Genomic DNA, 17,008 nt, shown 5'->3' on the forward strand with positions numbered 1-17,008 from the left:
CTGGTGATGAATTAAATAAGTGATGACAAGTTATATATGCTGATGGCAATGTTAGTAATATAATTCTTTATAACAAGAGATTCAGGAAATACACAAGTGAACTGAAGCAGTACAATATAACGGTAGCACTACATTCATATGAAAAAGTGTGTACCCACCGCTATTCTCCTAGGTTGTGTGCATATGATGTTACACCATCCACCACATCCGGATTCAATCATATCATCCAAAAGAAATTGCGGAACCTATACATAAATGCCAGCCAGATAAGATGCGGTGCTGTTCTTACTAGGGAGAAGAATCAGAGCAGAGTAACAGCCACGCAAAAACAGCTAAATAAAACTGAATCTTCACCTGAGTTGTCTTCCCAGAGCCTGTTTCCCCACAAACTACAAGAACATTATTCTCCTTCAGCAGTTGCAATATATCACCCTTCAACGTAGCAATAGGAAGTGCAGCTCTAATTTTCAACATGTCCTAAAGGGAATAGCATGAATTATGTACCACTTAGACAGAAAAAAAACACAACTTATGTAAGGAATGCAAAGTAATAACAAGCATGAAATATAAGGATAATGCAGCATATTTTTGTAACTCGCGCTAGCACATATTGCTAAACCCCAAACAACAAATGCTTCCAACATCACGAGACTCAATGCAAAGAAGCAAACTCAAAGAATATAAATAGAATAAAAAATTTACTCTATGTCGCTTGTAAAAGGGGGAGGGGAAAGAAACATATTGCACAGGCCTTGCTTCAAAAAGGAGCATGAAAATTGGATTCATGGTTCTCATATTTGAACAAAATGCCTAAAACCCAGCAAAAGTTACTTCTCCTAAGGAACTAAAACAAGATGTGAAAGAATCATATACAGGATTTTCAGAATGACGTATGTAAAAGCTGAAAAAAGGAAGAGAGAACCGAAAGAAGAATATAACAACCTTGTATCTCTTCATTTTCATTTTATTCTCGTGTTCCTGATTCAGATATGCACTCTCCACTTCTTTCCTTTGTTCTACTCCTGCAATATGGCCTTGACAAAATTTAGGGAAGATAAATCAAATAGTAACTAAAAATCATTTTTACTTCCATGTTTTGATAAAACATATTGACATTCCCCACTGGAATTTATTTTTTCACCTTTTGGACCAATGTTTTAATTAAGTGTATCATTAGTAACTTAGTAGAGCATCGGAGCAAACTTGCAATCTCCCACCAAATGCATGAAATTTCATGTATCGAGCCAACAGTTCTATAATACTAGCCACTGAAAAAAAAAAATTAAGAAACTATAGTTATTCTAAAATTCACACAATCTTTTCATTCATACAGTATTAATACAATGCTCTAAATTTAAGACACCTCACAGGGATACCTCACTACCTTCCAGAATAGGGACACTTGTCCCTTTCTCTCTAACACTCCCCCTCAAACTGGACCTTATCTATTGTATAAGCCTAGATTGTAACAATGTTCTAAATTTAAGACATTGTTAAATTTGTAACAATGTTCAAAATTTAAGACACCTCGCAGGGATACACTTTTTTTTTTCTTTTTTTTTTTTAATTCCTAGGCTTTGATACTATGTTAAGAAAATATAATTTTCTTTTATAAGTAATTGAAATTCATTAAAAAGAAAAATGACGCAACCCAAGTAGACAAAAAGCAAACAAGAAAAGCACCTAAATTAAAAAATTAAAAAAAAAAAACAAAACAAAACAAAACAAAACAAAACAAAAAAACAAAAACAAAAACAAAAACAAAACAAAACAAAAAAAAAAAAACAAAAACAAAACAAAAAACCAAAAAAAAAAAAAAATTAAAGAAAAGAAGAACAAGAAAATCATGAAAACTATAATATAAAGACAATCATAGGCATTTGTCTAGTGGTAAAGGGTTTGGAAGAAAAGGCTTTTAGATCCACCATCATCCTCTCACACTCTTCAAAATTACAATCACTTCTTTCTCTCCTAATACACCACATTAAGCAATACGAGATCATCTTTCACATTGCTACACTTTGAAAAGTATCACATTGCCCACTCCAACATGCAAAGAGATCTACTACCCGTCAAGGTATTACCCTCTGTAACCCATGTAGGCCGATAAGGCATTAGCAATCTCGCAATGGAGTAGAAGGGGATCTACAGTTTTCCAACTCTTCTTGCACATGCAACTCCAATCTACCACTATGAGATGCCGCTTCCTTAAGTCATCCACATCAAGGATCTTTCCTAATGCGTAGGAGAAAGCAATGAACGCGGCTCTCAAGGGAACCTTATTCTTCCAAATACCCTTCCAAGGGAAAAGAGTATTGTCATGGGGAATTAGGACATATTAAACAATCTAACATCAATCAACCCTCTCTTGGAAGGGGCCCAACAAAGCTTGTGTTCATTGCCACGTCTCAATCTTATGGACTATAATAGACTGAAAAACGTGGTGAAGAAATCTACCTCCTAATCCTGCGCTGCTCTAATAATTTTTTTTTTTTTTGATTTGGCACCGGCTATCCGGAGCTTTGCTCTGACTAATCACTAGAAAGTTGTAAGTGATCTGCCACGAAATCATCCTTGAAGTGAGCAATACTGAATAACTCAGGAAAAGCTACATTAAGGGTCTGCTGCCCCTCACACCAGACATCATATCAAAATCTAATCTTAGAGCCATCACCCACCTCAAATATAGTATATCTAAAAGAACTTCCTGCAACTTTTCTGATATTTTTCCCTAGACCAACCCCATACAACCCATTAATTAACCTCACTAGAACTCCACCCACCCCACGAGCTGTGATATTTACAATCCACTACCGCTCTCCACATAACCTCTCTCTCAAAATATAGTTATTATAATTCACACAATCCCTCATTCATACCCTAGTATTTATGAGAGTAAATATGGCTTTCTAGATTTAGGACAGCTCACACTACGACACCTCATAGGCACACCTAACTACCTTCTAGAATAGGGACACTTGTCCCTTTTCTCTCACACTTTTCTTCTTTCCTTTTCTCTTTTTCATTGTTGGGGGTCATGAGAAAAGGAATTCTATAAAGGTGAAGAATAAAGGGAGCGACCACGCACAACACCTAAAAGAAAGCAACACAAAGAACTAAACTTTCTTATTGGTAAGGTACACACCGGGTGGGTAGCAAACCCACAGCCTCCACCCCAATCTTGCACAGGAGGAGATGCCATTTGAGCTAGGGCACAATGGCACACCAAAAATAAAAAGGTCAATCCAGTAATATGTATCTAAAACATTATTAAGACAAACTCCCTACTATCAACAAAGTCTGCCACAATGCAAACAAGGATAAGTGAAAGAACATACTGTCAACTAATGAGTCAAAACCCACAAGAGTTGAATTTTTATTCCCTTGAACATGGAGCTTCTGGAATTGTTCTGGTAGAGAACAATCCATAACATCATCAGAAGCACCTAAACTAGAATGGTCAGCACTCAATAATGAATCCACAAAACCAGCCCTCCGATCATCCTCATTGTCTTCCATGTTGGCCGACGATTCCCCTGAAAGATTTCAAACGTTATAGCTGTAGCTAATTACTTCAATAACATGACAATTTGAATATCCTTATAAATAATATCATCTCACACTACTAGAGAAATTAATGAATACGCTAACATTGAAAAGGCTATTAATATATAAAGAATTCAAACAATTCCCAAAGTTTCAATTTTTTCAACTATACACCCTAGAGAGTAAAGAACAAAATGTCACCTTCCTTCCACTGCATAACAAGTGATGCATAGGGCTCCGTAGTTACTAAGTGAACAGGGAGATCAGGAAACAGGTGACAAAGAGCAAATGCTGCCACTCTATTCTGCGCATCCTGTGACCAAAATGATTCATATAAGTAATATTCACAAACAGCCACCTGATATCCAACATGTGATTTAGTTTATAATGATGAATATAATAAAGTAATAACAAACAAGGTGGGACTTACGACCCATTGTACAAGTGGCATGCAAAAAAAAAGCCCTCAAAAAAAGATAATACCACCATTGGTGACAAAAATTAAGTCTTGGAAGTGGGGGAAGGGAGATGAGAGGACAAACCCACCAGAATCCAGGGTACAACCCACTTTGGCAGAAACCCCACTTAAACCCCAGATCAGGTTTAAGAATATTAACTCAAACCAAAATCTGCACATCCAAAGTCCACCAAAGCACTACAAAACTGTGTGCACATAAACACATATACTTTCAACTCTAAAGACAATAAAGATCTCTTAAAACCCAACCTACCTGATTTGACATCTGGTAGAATACTTTCAAGCCCAAACACGTACATGGTTTATTTTCATTTCTAAAGACAACAAAGACCAATCAAGACCCAAACACCCCAATTTTACACCAGTATAAAAATTCCATACCCAAAAATGTGTATCCATAAGATCTTTTCCATTTCATTGCCAACATGATTAGTCAAAACACTAAAACAAATAGGACATTCAAAACACCACTAATCAACCCTGATTTCACATCAGGTATAAAAATAATAACACCCTAACTTGAAGGATCAATGTCTTAATTGACACACATTGAGGCTGCTAGAGACCACTGAACCTTATTGACAGACTTTAAGAGTGAGCTACAGAAAGAAGCATTTTGCCATATACATAAATACGTAGAATGGCGAGTGCTACAAAACTATAATTTAAAAAAGAACAAAAAAACTTGAAGTCCTGCTATAAAATGTGACACTAAAACCAAAGTGGACGAACTTTAACAGATTAACAATTAATGGCATACACGTTAAATGCATGTAAGCTGTCAAAATCTGCACCAATGTGTGTGTGTGTGTGCGCGCGTGTATGTACATACACGTGTGTGTGCATATATGTATATACACATGTGTGTGTGTGTGTGTGTATACATATATGTGTGTATATTATGAATATGCATAAGCATTATGGGGCATAGGGATAAGTGAGTACCTCAGCAGATTCAAAAGTTTCATCCTGATCTGGAAGCTGAAGGGTGATTAGCCCCCCAGCTTTTCTGCTCTTACCCCTCCCACTGGATCTACGCAAGACACTGACAGCATAAGAGAAACTACTTCTTTGACCCATCACTTTATTAAATTTTGGTGCTTCCCACCCTGACCTTTGACATAATTGATGAAGAACAGCCTTGGGAATTTTTTGTGGGTCCCCCTGTCATTGGTTAGATAATATCACAAAGTAACATGACAATCAGATTGAACTTTTGTTTTATAAGTAAATCAAATTCATTAAAAGCATAAGGGGCGCAACCCAAGTACATAGGAGAAAATCAAATAGAACTTGTCACAAATAGAAAGTAAACAAAAAGCATATGAGCCACATGAAAAGCACAAAGACAGAAACATTAAGCATTTTGAAATACAAATGTGGGCCCAAATAGATAAATATAGGGTTTTTATATGAGAAATGATTCATGTCAATATTTTTCCCATATTTTCTCCATCTCATCTTACAAATCAACCATTAGGGTTGTGGACTTATGTGGACCCCCCAAATCTAATGATTGATGTATTGAATTTGTAGGATGATATGGGAAAAATATGGTAAAAATATTGACGTGAATCATTTCTCTTTTTATATGGTAAACAAAAATGTGGACATGCCCCACTTATTCTGATCACACATCAAATGTTATCCTTTTCAGAATCTTCTAACTAAAAGTTACAGTACCAAACTAATTGAATTATAAATATTACTAACTGAATATGAAGAGTTAAAGCCTCACATCAACTAAGTTTGATTGTTTGTCAAATATTGCAGATTTTAATCATCAATATAAATTTTTTTTCCAGATGCCATCTAACAAAATTACCTTCTTCCAGATGCCATCTAACTTTTCCAAATTCTTTTCATTATTTAATTTTCTCATCTTTTCCTGCTTCTGTAGTTTCAAAACTTCAGGAGGTAAACCATCATTAGATGGGGCATCTTCGGAAAAGAAACCTCCAAGCTCTACCTCTTCTGACTCTTCCTTTGCAGCATGTTTTTCTTGAATAGGTGAACTAGGAGAAGATTTGATTGGAAACTCCTTTGAGCTACAGCAATCCATATCATTTCCATCAACTGCTGATTCATCTGCTTCCATAACAAAGGCCAAACCACCTTCAACATTGCATAATTGTTTTACCTCACAGTGCTCGAAAGCCGTAGAACTAGAAATCACGTTCCCAGATGCAGAACCAGAATCTCGTTCATTTTCAAATTCTGATGCCAAAATGTTATCTGATAGTCCTGCTCAGCAAAATTAAACAGTACATGAGAAAAAGTGCTGAATAACATAACTTTTATATAAATCAGAAAAAAAAAAAAAAATGTATAAGTCTTAACCTAGAGCAGACAATTCTTGCTTGAGTTTGCGGATAATATTGCCTGCCTGCTCCTGGCTTTTCTTATCCCTTTTTTCCTTGGCTTTCATTGCTTCCAACCGTGCAGCATGGTACTCTTTTGCAATAATATCATAAGACCTAGGTCCAGAGACCTATTGCATTAGATAAAAGATGAAAAGGGACAGTCAGCATCTTAAGGAACAGAGCAAAATTACTTTATATCATACCATAGAAACCTTCGTAGAGACCATCACAAAACAAAGAAAAACTATACTTTATCCATATAGAGCTAGTCATCATCGCTTTTAAACACACACACACACACACAAGAGGAAGGGTCCATTGGCAGCAATGTAAAACTTCATTTGTTTGTTCCTTTCCATTAACTTTTTATAAGATTTATATGTAGACAAACCCAGCAATGGATTTATTTCTCCCCTTACCCATCATGCTTGCTGAATCTCAGCAAGAACTATTACACTGTCTTTTCCATTCCTTGTACACTCCACGTGATAACTACAAAAGCCAAAGATCACTATAACAATGATAGTTGGATCTCCAACCTTATCTATTAGCACAGCAAGAAACTTTTCATTTACCTAAGATCACTTGGGGCCTGTATGTGCAAGGAGAAATCAAGTGTCAAACCTATAAGGTAGCAAGATCCTACTACATAATAATAAATATTATGTTATTGCGTTGAAGAGCCTGACCTTCTTAGACATTATATCTTGGAATTCTTAAATGAAAGAACAAGATCTGGCTGCATTTAAAAGCATAGAAAGTAATGTTTGTAGCTAATGCTACACAAAACTAAAGTAAATTGTTGCTAAATTTACCCTGGTCACTAATCCTAAGCTCTTTCTTCAAAAGCATGACCACCAAAGTTAAGCTTAACTTTAAGGCTCCACTTGTTTTGACATTAAACATTTTCCTACTAAGAATATTTTTTTAAAGAAAATATTTCAAGGAAACTGATTTATTTTTAGTTGTTTAGTTGAGATCCTGGAAATATTTTTTTAGTGCTCAGTCGAACCACAAATATATATTTTACAACCCAAAAAAAAAAAAAAAAAAAAAGGGTCAATAGGTAGTAGACATTATGGTGGTAGTGGGAGGAGTGACGGGGAAGGAGGGAGGTGGTGGTGGTGGTGGTGTGGAGAAAGAGGGATCAAGCTGATGGGAACAGTGCAGAGAAAGGGGGATGGAGGTGATTGTGGCATGGAGGGGAGGGAGGGAAGTGGTGGTGGCGGCACAGGAGGGGGAGGTGGTGGTGGTGATGCGAGGGACTGCAGATGGGGGAGAGAGGTGATGGTGACAACACAGGGAAGTGGGGAGGGGAGGGAGTCGTGGCAATGCAAAAGACAGAGGCAAGGAGGTGGTAGTGGCAACAAAGAGGAGATGGGAGGAGGGAGGGAAAATAATCATGCAAAGAAGATAGCCCCTAATACCCACATAAAATATTGCCTCTGGCCTCTACACTCTGAAAGCATTTCCATTTTTGAGTTTATGATGTGCTATTCTGCTTTCCTTGTCTTTTTTATTAAACCCCATCCCACTCCTCCAAGTTTTCCTTTATGCTGAATACATTGAGGAAAAGCAGTTGGAAATCAAGGAAGTAGCATTCCTGACTTAAGAGAAATTCATCAAAGACAGTGCAATAATAATTTGAATCCGAGAATGGATTTCCCATTCCCATGCTCTAATGAAAATCCTACCAAATAGATAATCTTCAAAACATGCTGCTTTAGGCATCCCTATAATATGTCTCCTACCGTTTCTCACATTATGCAAAACAATTACTAATCTTTCCTGTTAAACACTAAGGCACAAAAGATATTGGTCAGATCATCCATCCATTCAGTAATTACAATGTGGCACAGATCCTTCCCACTATTGTACCCTGTGGCACAGATCTCTAAGCTAGTTAGACATGGAATACTTTCACCACCCAAATTAAAACTTGGACAACATCAAGTCATTCAATAAATATTATACACTTATTAGCAGCACTACTTGATTTGAGAGACAGAGAGAGCAGACTTTGAGGAGCTCAACCATGGGTTGATGTTTCCCCACTATAATAAAACAGAAATAATTATAGTATATAACCGTGGCAAACAATTGAAAGTACCTCCTCAAGGGAACCCTTGTCAACCACATCATCTTCCCAAGTTTTAGATTCATCCTGCAAATGACAGTAATTAATTCCTTCACAGCATGCACTATTTCCCATAAAAGAAAACCAACAGAAAAACTACGAAGGGGGGGATAACATAAGAGAGAGAGAAGTAAAGGAAAAAAAATCACAATTCACAATGAATTAGAGAACTAGTGGTGGATTCTCTTTTGTACCTAGTAAAAATAGGGTTTACTCATCAATTCTAGGTGCTCTATCACCAGTTGTGCAAATGGCCTCCTAACCAGTCAGCTCTGTTAGCAAGTCTGATGCAAGATCTTTAAATTTCGAATCCATTCAGGATTAGTTAATCATAAATTGATGTGGAATAGGTTTGGCAGTTGAGCTTCGCAGAACAGGAATTTGGGAATTTTAAAGGATTTTAAAGGTTTTATTAAAAAGTTCCAGATCTGGTTTGCTAAAGGCAGAAATCAGGTCTGACTTTAATGGCTTAAAGAAAAAACAAAAAAAAGGCCAAGGCAATTACACCTAGTGTTTCCAAATATATTATACCTATGAAGAAGGCAATTACGCCATCACAAACAAGCTTCTGAAGCTGCTCAAATTTCTTTGTATTTAACTCTTTAAATTTGAAAGACAACATAGGCCCTACATAGTAGGATTCTAATATAGAATCTAGATAATAAGTCAGGATACTAAGCTGGAAAACTGCTAAAAACTATAAATAAAGACCCAAAAACCAACCATTTGGTGAGTTAGAGGGGACAATTGGGAAATTGTGCTTCCATGAAAATATGGAGATTGGCTCCTTTGTGTTTAATGTAGTGTCTTTCGAGAGAGCGAAATGCAAGGAGTTTTGAAGATTGTCAGCATGGATTGCTAGAACTAAAGATCATGTTACAATCCCTTTATAAATGGGGAGTAGCATGGAACAGTTTGCCTATTTCTAATTTTTTTGAGTTTTTGGAGTTTTGTTCTTCTTTTTTTATACTTTAGGAGTTCTCTTGTATAATTCCTATGTACTAGGGTTGCAACCCCTCTGTAATTTAATTGAAATCACATTACTTATCAAAAAAAGATAAGTAAAAAAAAAAAAATTGATAAGTAAAAAAAAAAAACCATAGTTAAAAACCCATAGGCCAGAACTACGGCCTATTACAAAGAATCTTAATACCCTTGAGCTAAAACCAAGAAACACAAACATTTTTTTTTTTTTATAAGTAATGTTGCATATCTAAAGCGCAAAGGAGCGCAACCCTAGAACACAGGAAGTAACAAGAGAATGTTGAAAAAAAAAAAAAAAAAAAGACACCCCCAAGAAAAAAAAGAGGCCGAACAAACACCCCAAAGCGACACCCACAAACCAAAAGCCCTCAAAACCCACGCGAAGCGCTACAACACAAGAATCTTGCCCTTCCTCCACCAAGAGGACGCACTTGCAATGCCATAGGTAACAAAGCTTTCTAAATTGGGAGCTCCCATCTACCTCTAGTCTTAGGACGCGCAACCTTCGCCTCCCAAACAAATGAAACACTAACATACTAAAATAGTAAAAACAAAGAATAAGACTCAACTCCACCCGAAAATGAACATGTGAGGCCCCAAAAGGCTAGTTGTATATCATCTACGAGATCACTTCATCTTAGTTCTTCAAGTCCTATCACCTCCACCTCTGCTTCAGCACTTAGTTGCGCTCAGTGCATCATTAATTATTCTTTTCAAGGAATGGCGCATTAAAAATAATGGAAGCATTGAGCACATTCTTTCCAGCAATCTCTATTTCTAAGGTTATGGTTTGGGGGAAGAGGAAGTCATTGAAAGGGAGTGAAGAAAAGAAATGGAGAAAATTGGTTTTCCTTTGTCAGATTGAAGTGGCAAGAAAGTGTCAGCCACATATGTGCTATCACCCAAAATGACTAGTCAATTTGGAACTTTCCTAGAATCACTTATAAAGCTCAGTTTCACATAGTAAGTAAACAATGTAGGACTTGGCACTCATGAGTGTCTTTATAAACTACAAACTCTATGTGGACTACTCATTTTCACAATATGGAGCCGAGGTGTTGCAAGAGGGGAGGAAAATGAAAGGATTTCCTTTCTATTTGGGACCACCACTTTGCCTACTCACTTCTGCAAGAAATTAAAGGAAGGTAAAAGAAAGTGTTTTCTTTTTTATTTGATTTGTATTAATTATTTTCTACAGCAAGGCCCACTATATGATTTCCTTCACTCCCCCCTCCCCTCTCCGATAACCAGACACAAAAGGTGCCATACCCTTTTTTATGCAGCATACTGCAAAAGGTTCAAGTAAAATGCAGCATGCTCCTTGACCTCTTTTTTTATAAGTAATTGAGATATCATTAAAAGCGTAAGGCGCCCCCATGTACACAGGAAATATATAAGAGAAGTCACCTAGCTAGTAACGACAAAAAGAACAAGAAAATCATGATACTAATCACCAAAAGAGAAACATAAGTAGTAGTCCAAAAATACAAAGTGTTGAAAAATAAAGACTTAATCCCTTCCAAAGTCCTCTCGCGATCCTCCAAATCAAGATCTTATCCCCAACTAGGGTAGTAAATGAGCCATGCCAAGCCAAGTACTAGGACTTTGAGCTCGCTTGGAGGCTACAAAATTGATTTTTATGCTCAAAACTGAAGAATAGACAAGTAAAATGGCACTTCATTTTTAATAGTTGAAAAAAATGATTTGGAGGTCAGCCAATAAAACCTTTGCCCAAATCTAGCTTGAAGATATCTCAAACCACACAATCACGTGCAGAAATTAAAAAAGCAGCCACTTGAGTCTTGATAGAAAGATATATAACTTTCAACTTATTCTTCGCCTCTTCTATTCAATATAAAATAGAAACACTGAATTAAAAACAAGAAATTTCTTATATATTTAATTTCAATCCTTCCTTATGTATCTAGGGAAACACAATACCAAGTGTCGTTCACTGATATGTATTAAGCAATAGATAAAAATAAAAAAGAGAGTTTTAGCATCTTACCTCTTCTTGTTGTTCCATATATTGCCTGATCCAATCTGCTTGAGAAGGTTGGTGTAAGTCCAGAGTATCATCATCCCACTGCCCCTTGATCTTAACAGAAAATTCCGGGGCTTCCTCCTTAATCTCAGTTGACGGATCCACCGAAGGCGTCCAATCTTCCCGTGAATTCAATATGACACCAACAGAACCTGGCAGTAAAGGGTGGTAACATCAGTGCCCAAAAATCCAATTCCATTTCACTCAGCAATTGTAATCTAAAAATAACACCCAGCTACACTTCCACAATAAAACCAACATAATCATATCAAATTGAAACATACCTCCACGTGTGTGCAGAGAATTCCCACTAGCAAACTTTAACGGAAGCTCATTACCCGGCAAATTCAAGCATAACCAATCAAGAGCAGCCTCAAATGTGGCACCCTCCTACTCAATACAATCAAACACAGGACTTAATACGATGCACGCACAAGCAAAATAGTAAAATTGATGATACAAGGCCAATCTTAGGAAAGTATAAGAAATATACAAAAGCTACAATTTTTTGCCGGACATATTGAACTCCAAATGTGTCTTTATTTTATCTTCCTTCTGAATTTTCTCGGTAACCAAACAGAGTGAAGAATGAGTATGTAGCGTTACCTTGAGAGCGGAGAGAGCAAGTTCAATCTGATCATTGGTGAACCCTTCGCAGGAAAGGTTCTCGTAGACGGCCTTGAGCTTCTTGGCCTTCTGAGCCCTGGAGAGAGTATCGTCAACCGGCGCCGGAGCGGACCGGGCCGAGTTATTGACCAAGAGGCGGCGGAGCCGGCTCTCATTCTCGGCCGAAATCTGGAGCCTCGGACCGGACGACGAAGAAGACGACGAAGGTTGTGGTTTGGCTCTCGATGAAGAATTCGAATTCGAATTCGGCTTATTGCTATTGCTCTGCTTCTTCTTCTTCGGAGCCATTTCGCTTTGCCTTCTCACACAGTGAAAATGGAAGACGGTGATCAAGGTGGAGAAATGGAATCCAAAAACGACACCGTTTGTTTAAGTTAAACAAATTGTAAAAATATATAAAACTTTAAACTATATTTAAATATAATATACGCATTCAATCCACTAATTCTGACTATTAAAGGAAAAGAAAAGGCATATTTATTCCGTAAATGTTCGGAATAGGATGTATTATGCAGGGTCAGGATTCAAAGTCAGTATATCTAATGATATATAAAATTAATATTGACACTTTTTTTAAATGTTTATTTAAAAAAATAAGAATCATACAACAATTTTAAAAATTATGACTACGAAATAAAACTTTATAACATTCTCCCTGCACCCTAACCTATTATTTGACCATATAATATAACAAATTTAAATCAAGTTACAATGGATCACATGTCACATGAGCTCTTATGCAATCAATTATAACAAGGTTTAATTTTGAAAACTAATTTACTACTTAATTAACATCCAAACTCTAGAAAGAGAGCAAAGCAGAGTTAGGGGAAAGAGTTACGACTCCCTCATCTCCACCCCCTTTCTCTTTCTCCCTCCCCCCTCCCTTTTCCTGCATCCACTATAGATCGATCATGACGCTTGTGTCAATAGTCCTCGAGGTGCTTTTTAGCGGCGTATGGCTAGCCAGCAATAGCGCGTGGAACACATGAGAGTGTGTTGAGTTTTATTATTGTATTTTCGTTGTTTTTAAATAAGAATGTATTATCCCTAAATCTGCTTTTAGTAGTGATCTATGGGGTAAAGTTTTATTTGTTTTCTTAGGTTTTATTTTCACGAATTAAGAATAACGGAATTAGTTTCCGGTCAGTCTTTTATTTTCTTATGATTATTTTTCTGAGAGTAAACCATAGACCGATGGGCGATGACGGATGAGTTATCAGCATAAAGAAGAATTGTCACTATGGTAAAAACAACAAGGGGGATTGCGATTGATAAAGCACTAGTAGTAAAGATTAAAAAATAAAAAAAGCCAGGGAATCAAGAACCTGGCAACGGATAGAGACGTGATTCGCCAAAATTTACTGTAAATCTAAAACTAATTGTGATGAGGACTTTTCATAGATATTGTCTTATAATAGCTTGAGAGACTATTGTATATGTCATAGATAATATTTGAGTTGTGAAAATTCCAAATTATATTTTTGGCATTGTACGAAACATTTTGCCTCATTTGATTGTTATATCAATGAAGAGATAATTCGTTAAAAAAAAAAAAAAAAATCCAAATATACTTACGGGTGTGCGTTTGAGGGGCTTAAGAGTGTGTTTAACACTAAAAAAATCAATTTGATAAAAAAAATTTAAATAAAATAAAATAAAAAAAAGGGGTCAAAACTCACTTTTGGCAAAGGCTTAAAAATGAAGTTTTTGCAAAAAAAAAAAAAAAAAAAAAAACGATTTTTGACTTTAAAACTTAATTTCTCAAACATAATATTATGGTCTATTTGAGTGTGTGTTTGACACTCAAAAAGTCTATTTTTTTTTTTTTAAAAAAAAAAAAAAGTCTTAATTCGGTAAAACAATTAAAAGCACTTTTATGGACCAAAAAAAAAAAAAAAAAATGCTCTTAATGGCAAGGTGTTAGAAAATAAATCATAAGTAAATACGATATCCACATGTACCGTCTTTATTTTCTTATTTGAAATATTCATGCATGTGCACTTATTTTCTTATTTGATTTTTTTTTAATAGATGGAATGTCTATCTTTCTTTGTACATCCATCACATGTTTTCTAAATTGGATTGAAACAAATTATTTGATTATATTGTATTTAAGCACTGTATTTACTGTTTAAACTTGTTGTTGGAGAGTTTACCTTTTTCTTTTTCTTTTTTTTTTTTCCTTTTAATTTTTTGTTCATATTAAATAGGAAGAACAAAAAAAAAAGAGAGAAGAGAATAGGAAAAAAAAAAACAGACACCTGGCCTACAAATGATCAGCGTACGGGTGGGGTACGAATGGTTGGTTGTCTGGTTAACCGGTCATCCTCGTCGATCGATCTTTGTCTTAGCCTTGAAACAACAGTTTCCCACTTCCCTTTCATTGCTCTCTTCCAACCTGTGTAGTAAAAGCAAAGAAAACCCAAACCTAACCAACTATCAAATATTCCAATTCCCTCTACTTCTCCTCCATGCACAACATTCCCACTTCCACCATGGAAGAAGAACCCCATTCTCTCCCTGAAAATCAACCAACACTAGACTATAGCTCCACCGTCGACACTTCCAGCCCCTTCCGCTCCGTCAAAGAAGCCGTAGCCATCTTCGGCGAGAGGCTTCTTACCGGAGAAATATACTCTCCAAAACCATATAATGCAAATTATGTTCCAAAGCAAGAAACTGCATGGAAATATTTCTCACCAAGTCCCACTCCAAAACCTAAAGTAGAAGATAATGAAAACGTGCTTTTTGACACTCTAAAGAGGCTGGAGGCCGAGCTTGAGGAAACGAAGGTGGAGTTGAAGCTGTTGAAGGAGAGAGAGTCGGAAACTGAGGTTGCATTGGCCTCGCTGAACGCTGAGCTTCACAAGAACATGTCGAAGCAGGCCCAGGCCGAGGCGGCTGCTGCGGCAACGAGAGCGGCGGGTGTTGAGAGAGCAAATAGCGGCATAAGAGAGGAGGAGAGGAGGAGTGAGATGATGATTAGGATGGAGGACTCGCCTACTTTGGCTCAGATATTACGTCTTGGCGGGGAAGGATATTTTGGAGGGAAACAGGAGAGGAAGACGATGAAGAAGAAGCCCATTATTCCTTTGGTGGGAGATTTGTTTTCCAGGAAAAAAAGATCTTCTAGTGCTCTGAATAACCATCTCTATTCATCTCCCCACTTGTATCATTGAAATCGTGTATGTCCCCCCTCTAAATGTTGATTTGTTTTCTTAAAAAAAGATTTGTTTTCTTTCTTCTTCTTTTTGTCCTTCTTTCTTTCTTTTGGCCTAAGATAAGAACATTTGTTCTGATTTCTGAAAATATGAATGCAAAGGTTATTTATAGCTGTTCAACTATCTAAAATTTCATGTTCTATATTTTGCAGTGATATATGCAAATTGTATACTCGATCAATATCAGTTTTTAAATATATATATATATATAAGGAAGAGTAAAACTCTTCATCACACTTATTTATCACATATATATATATATATATATATATATATATAATATTAGCTAATGCAACATATTTGAAATGATTTTTTATTTTTATTTTTTATGTTGATAATATAATAAGTCATTTAAAACACATCATGTCATGTGTCGGTATCATCTCATCTAGACTTATATTGAATCTTATTCTATCTTTGAGTTATATCATTAAACTAGTTATTAAGTCATTTTAATGAAAATGAGAGCTCCTTCTTTATTAAGTCATTTTAATGAAACTAGTTATTAAAATGAAAACTAGTTATCATTAAACTAGTTATATATATCATTAAACTAGTTATTAAGTCATTTTTGTTGAAATATATATAGAATATAAAATACTAAAATATAAAAGAGAAAGAAAAGATAGCGGAAGCAGAGAGATGTATGGGCTACATCTTGTATATTCACCGTATAGTATCAATCAATATTACAACTCTCTATTTATAGAGAGACAATGAGTAGTGACCAAGAAACTCAAATTAAACCCTAAAATACATAAGGAAAAGAAATAAACTCTACATTACAAATTAAATAACGGAAATATAAAATATTATAACAAAGGAAATAATATATTCTAACATCCCCCTCAAACTCAAGGTGTAAGCTTGAGTTTGGAAAAGAGAATAAATTGAAGGCATCTGAAGTCAATGGTTGGATCAATACAATGCCGGCGAGAAAGGCTGAAAGTGATGGCCAGAGAAATACCGGAGACCAGAGACAAGCTGCTAAAAGAATCCAGTTAAGGGGCCGCAACTGACAATGACGGTCGAAGAACGAAAACTAGTCATTAAATCCCTTGAAGGGCCAAACCACATTGTGCCAGGGTTCGCCAATAACAAAGACGAGAAAGGCTGAAAGTGACGGCTGGAGAAATACCGGAGAACGGAGACAAGCTACTAAAAGAATCCGGTGAAGGGCCAAGCCACAACTGACAATGAGGCCGGAGAACGAAAACTAGCCGTTAAAATTCCCGTGAAGGGCCAAAACCGCATTGTGCCAAGATTCGCCAATGAATAAAGCCGTGGATCACAACAAAATTAAGAGATCATCAGAAGAGAATGCTAGAAAACACCATAGAAACGTCATAAGACTTTTATTGAAAGCCACAGAAACAGAAACGTGGCTCTGATACTATGTTGAAATATATATAGAATATAAAATACTAAAATATAAAAGAGAAAGAAAAGATAGCGGAAGCAGAGAGATGTATGGGCTACATCTTGTATATTCACCGTATAGTATCAATCAATATTACAACTCTCTATTTATAGAGAGACAATGAGTAGTGACCAAGAAACTCAAATTAAACCCTAAAATACATAAGGAAAAGAAATAAACCTTAC

General features: G+C 36.1%; 2 protein-coding genes across 5 annotated transcripts in view; one reads left to right on the top strand and one right to left on the bottom strand.

Moving 5' to 3' along the window:
* The window catches only part of LOC132177269 (RNA helicase family protein), a 39,786-nt gene extending 27,296 nt beyond the window's left edge, over positions 1-12,490 (bottom strand). For 3 of the 4 annotated variants that reach the window (XM_088515416.1, XM_088515418.1, XM_088515419.1), the window contains exons 1-12: positions 12,159-12,490; positions 11,837-11,942; positions 11,517-11,704; positions 8,498-8,551; positions 6,365-6,515; positions 5,850-6,268; positions 4,970-5,188; positions 3,748-3,859; positions 3,339-3,536; positions 943-1,034; positions 355-477; positions 159-245 (exon numbers count right to left, since the gene is read on the bottom strand). In XM_088515416.1, the coding sequence (XP_088371542.1) occupies positions 159-245; positions 355-477; positions 943-1,034; positions 3,339-3,536; positions 3,748-3,859; positions 4,970-5,188; positions 5,850-6,268; positions 6,365-6,515; positions 8,498-8,551; positions 11,517-11,704; positions 11,837-11,942; positions 12,159-12,467 (2,058 nt within the window). In that variant the 5' untranslated portion in view covers positions 12,468-12,490. The remainder of the gene's footprint in view (positions 1-158; positions 246-354; positions 478-942; positions 1,035-3,338; positions 3,537-3,747; positions 3,860-4,969; positions 5,189-5,849; positions 6,269-6,364; positions 6,516-8,497; positions 8,552-11,516; positions 11,705-11,836; positions 11,943-12,158) is intronic. The other variant, XM_059589520.2, reaches the window with a different exon arrangement.
* A 2,157-nt stretch (positions 12,491-14,647) lies between these two features.
* LOC132179552 (WEB family protein) lies at positions 14,648-15,496 on the top strand. Its single transcript, XM_059592290.2, has one exon. The coding sequence runs from the start codon at positions 14,654-14,656 to the stop codon at positions 15,359-15,361; it is 708 nt and encodes a 235-aa protein (XP_059448273.1). The 5' UTR covers positions 14,648-14,653; the 3' UTR covers positions 15,362-15,496.
* The last annotated feature ends 1,512 nt before the right edge of the window (positions 15,497-17,008 follow it).

Source organism: Corylus avellana, chromosome 4 (genome assembly GCF_965113065.1).
Source record: "Corylus avellana chromosome 4, dhCorAvel1.hap1.2, whole genome shotgun sequence".
Taxonomy (NCBI): Eukaryota; Viridiplantae; Streptophyta; class Magnoliopsida; order Fagales; family Betulaceae; genus Corylus; species Corylus avellana.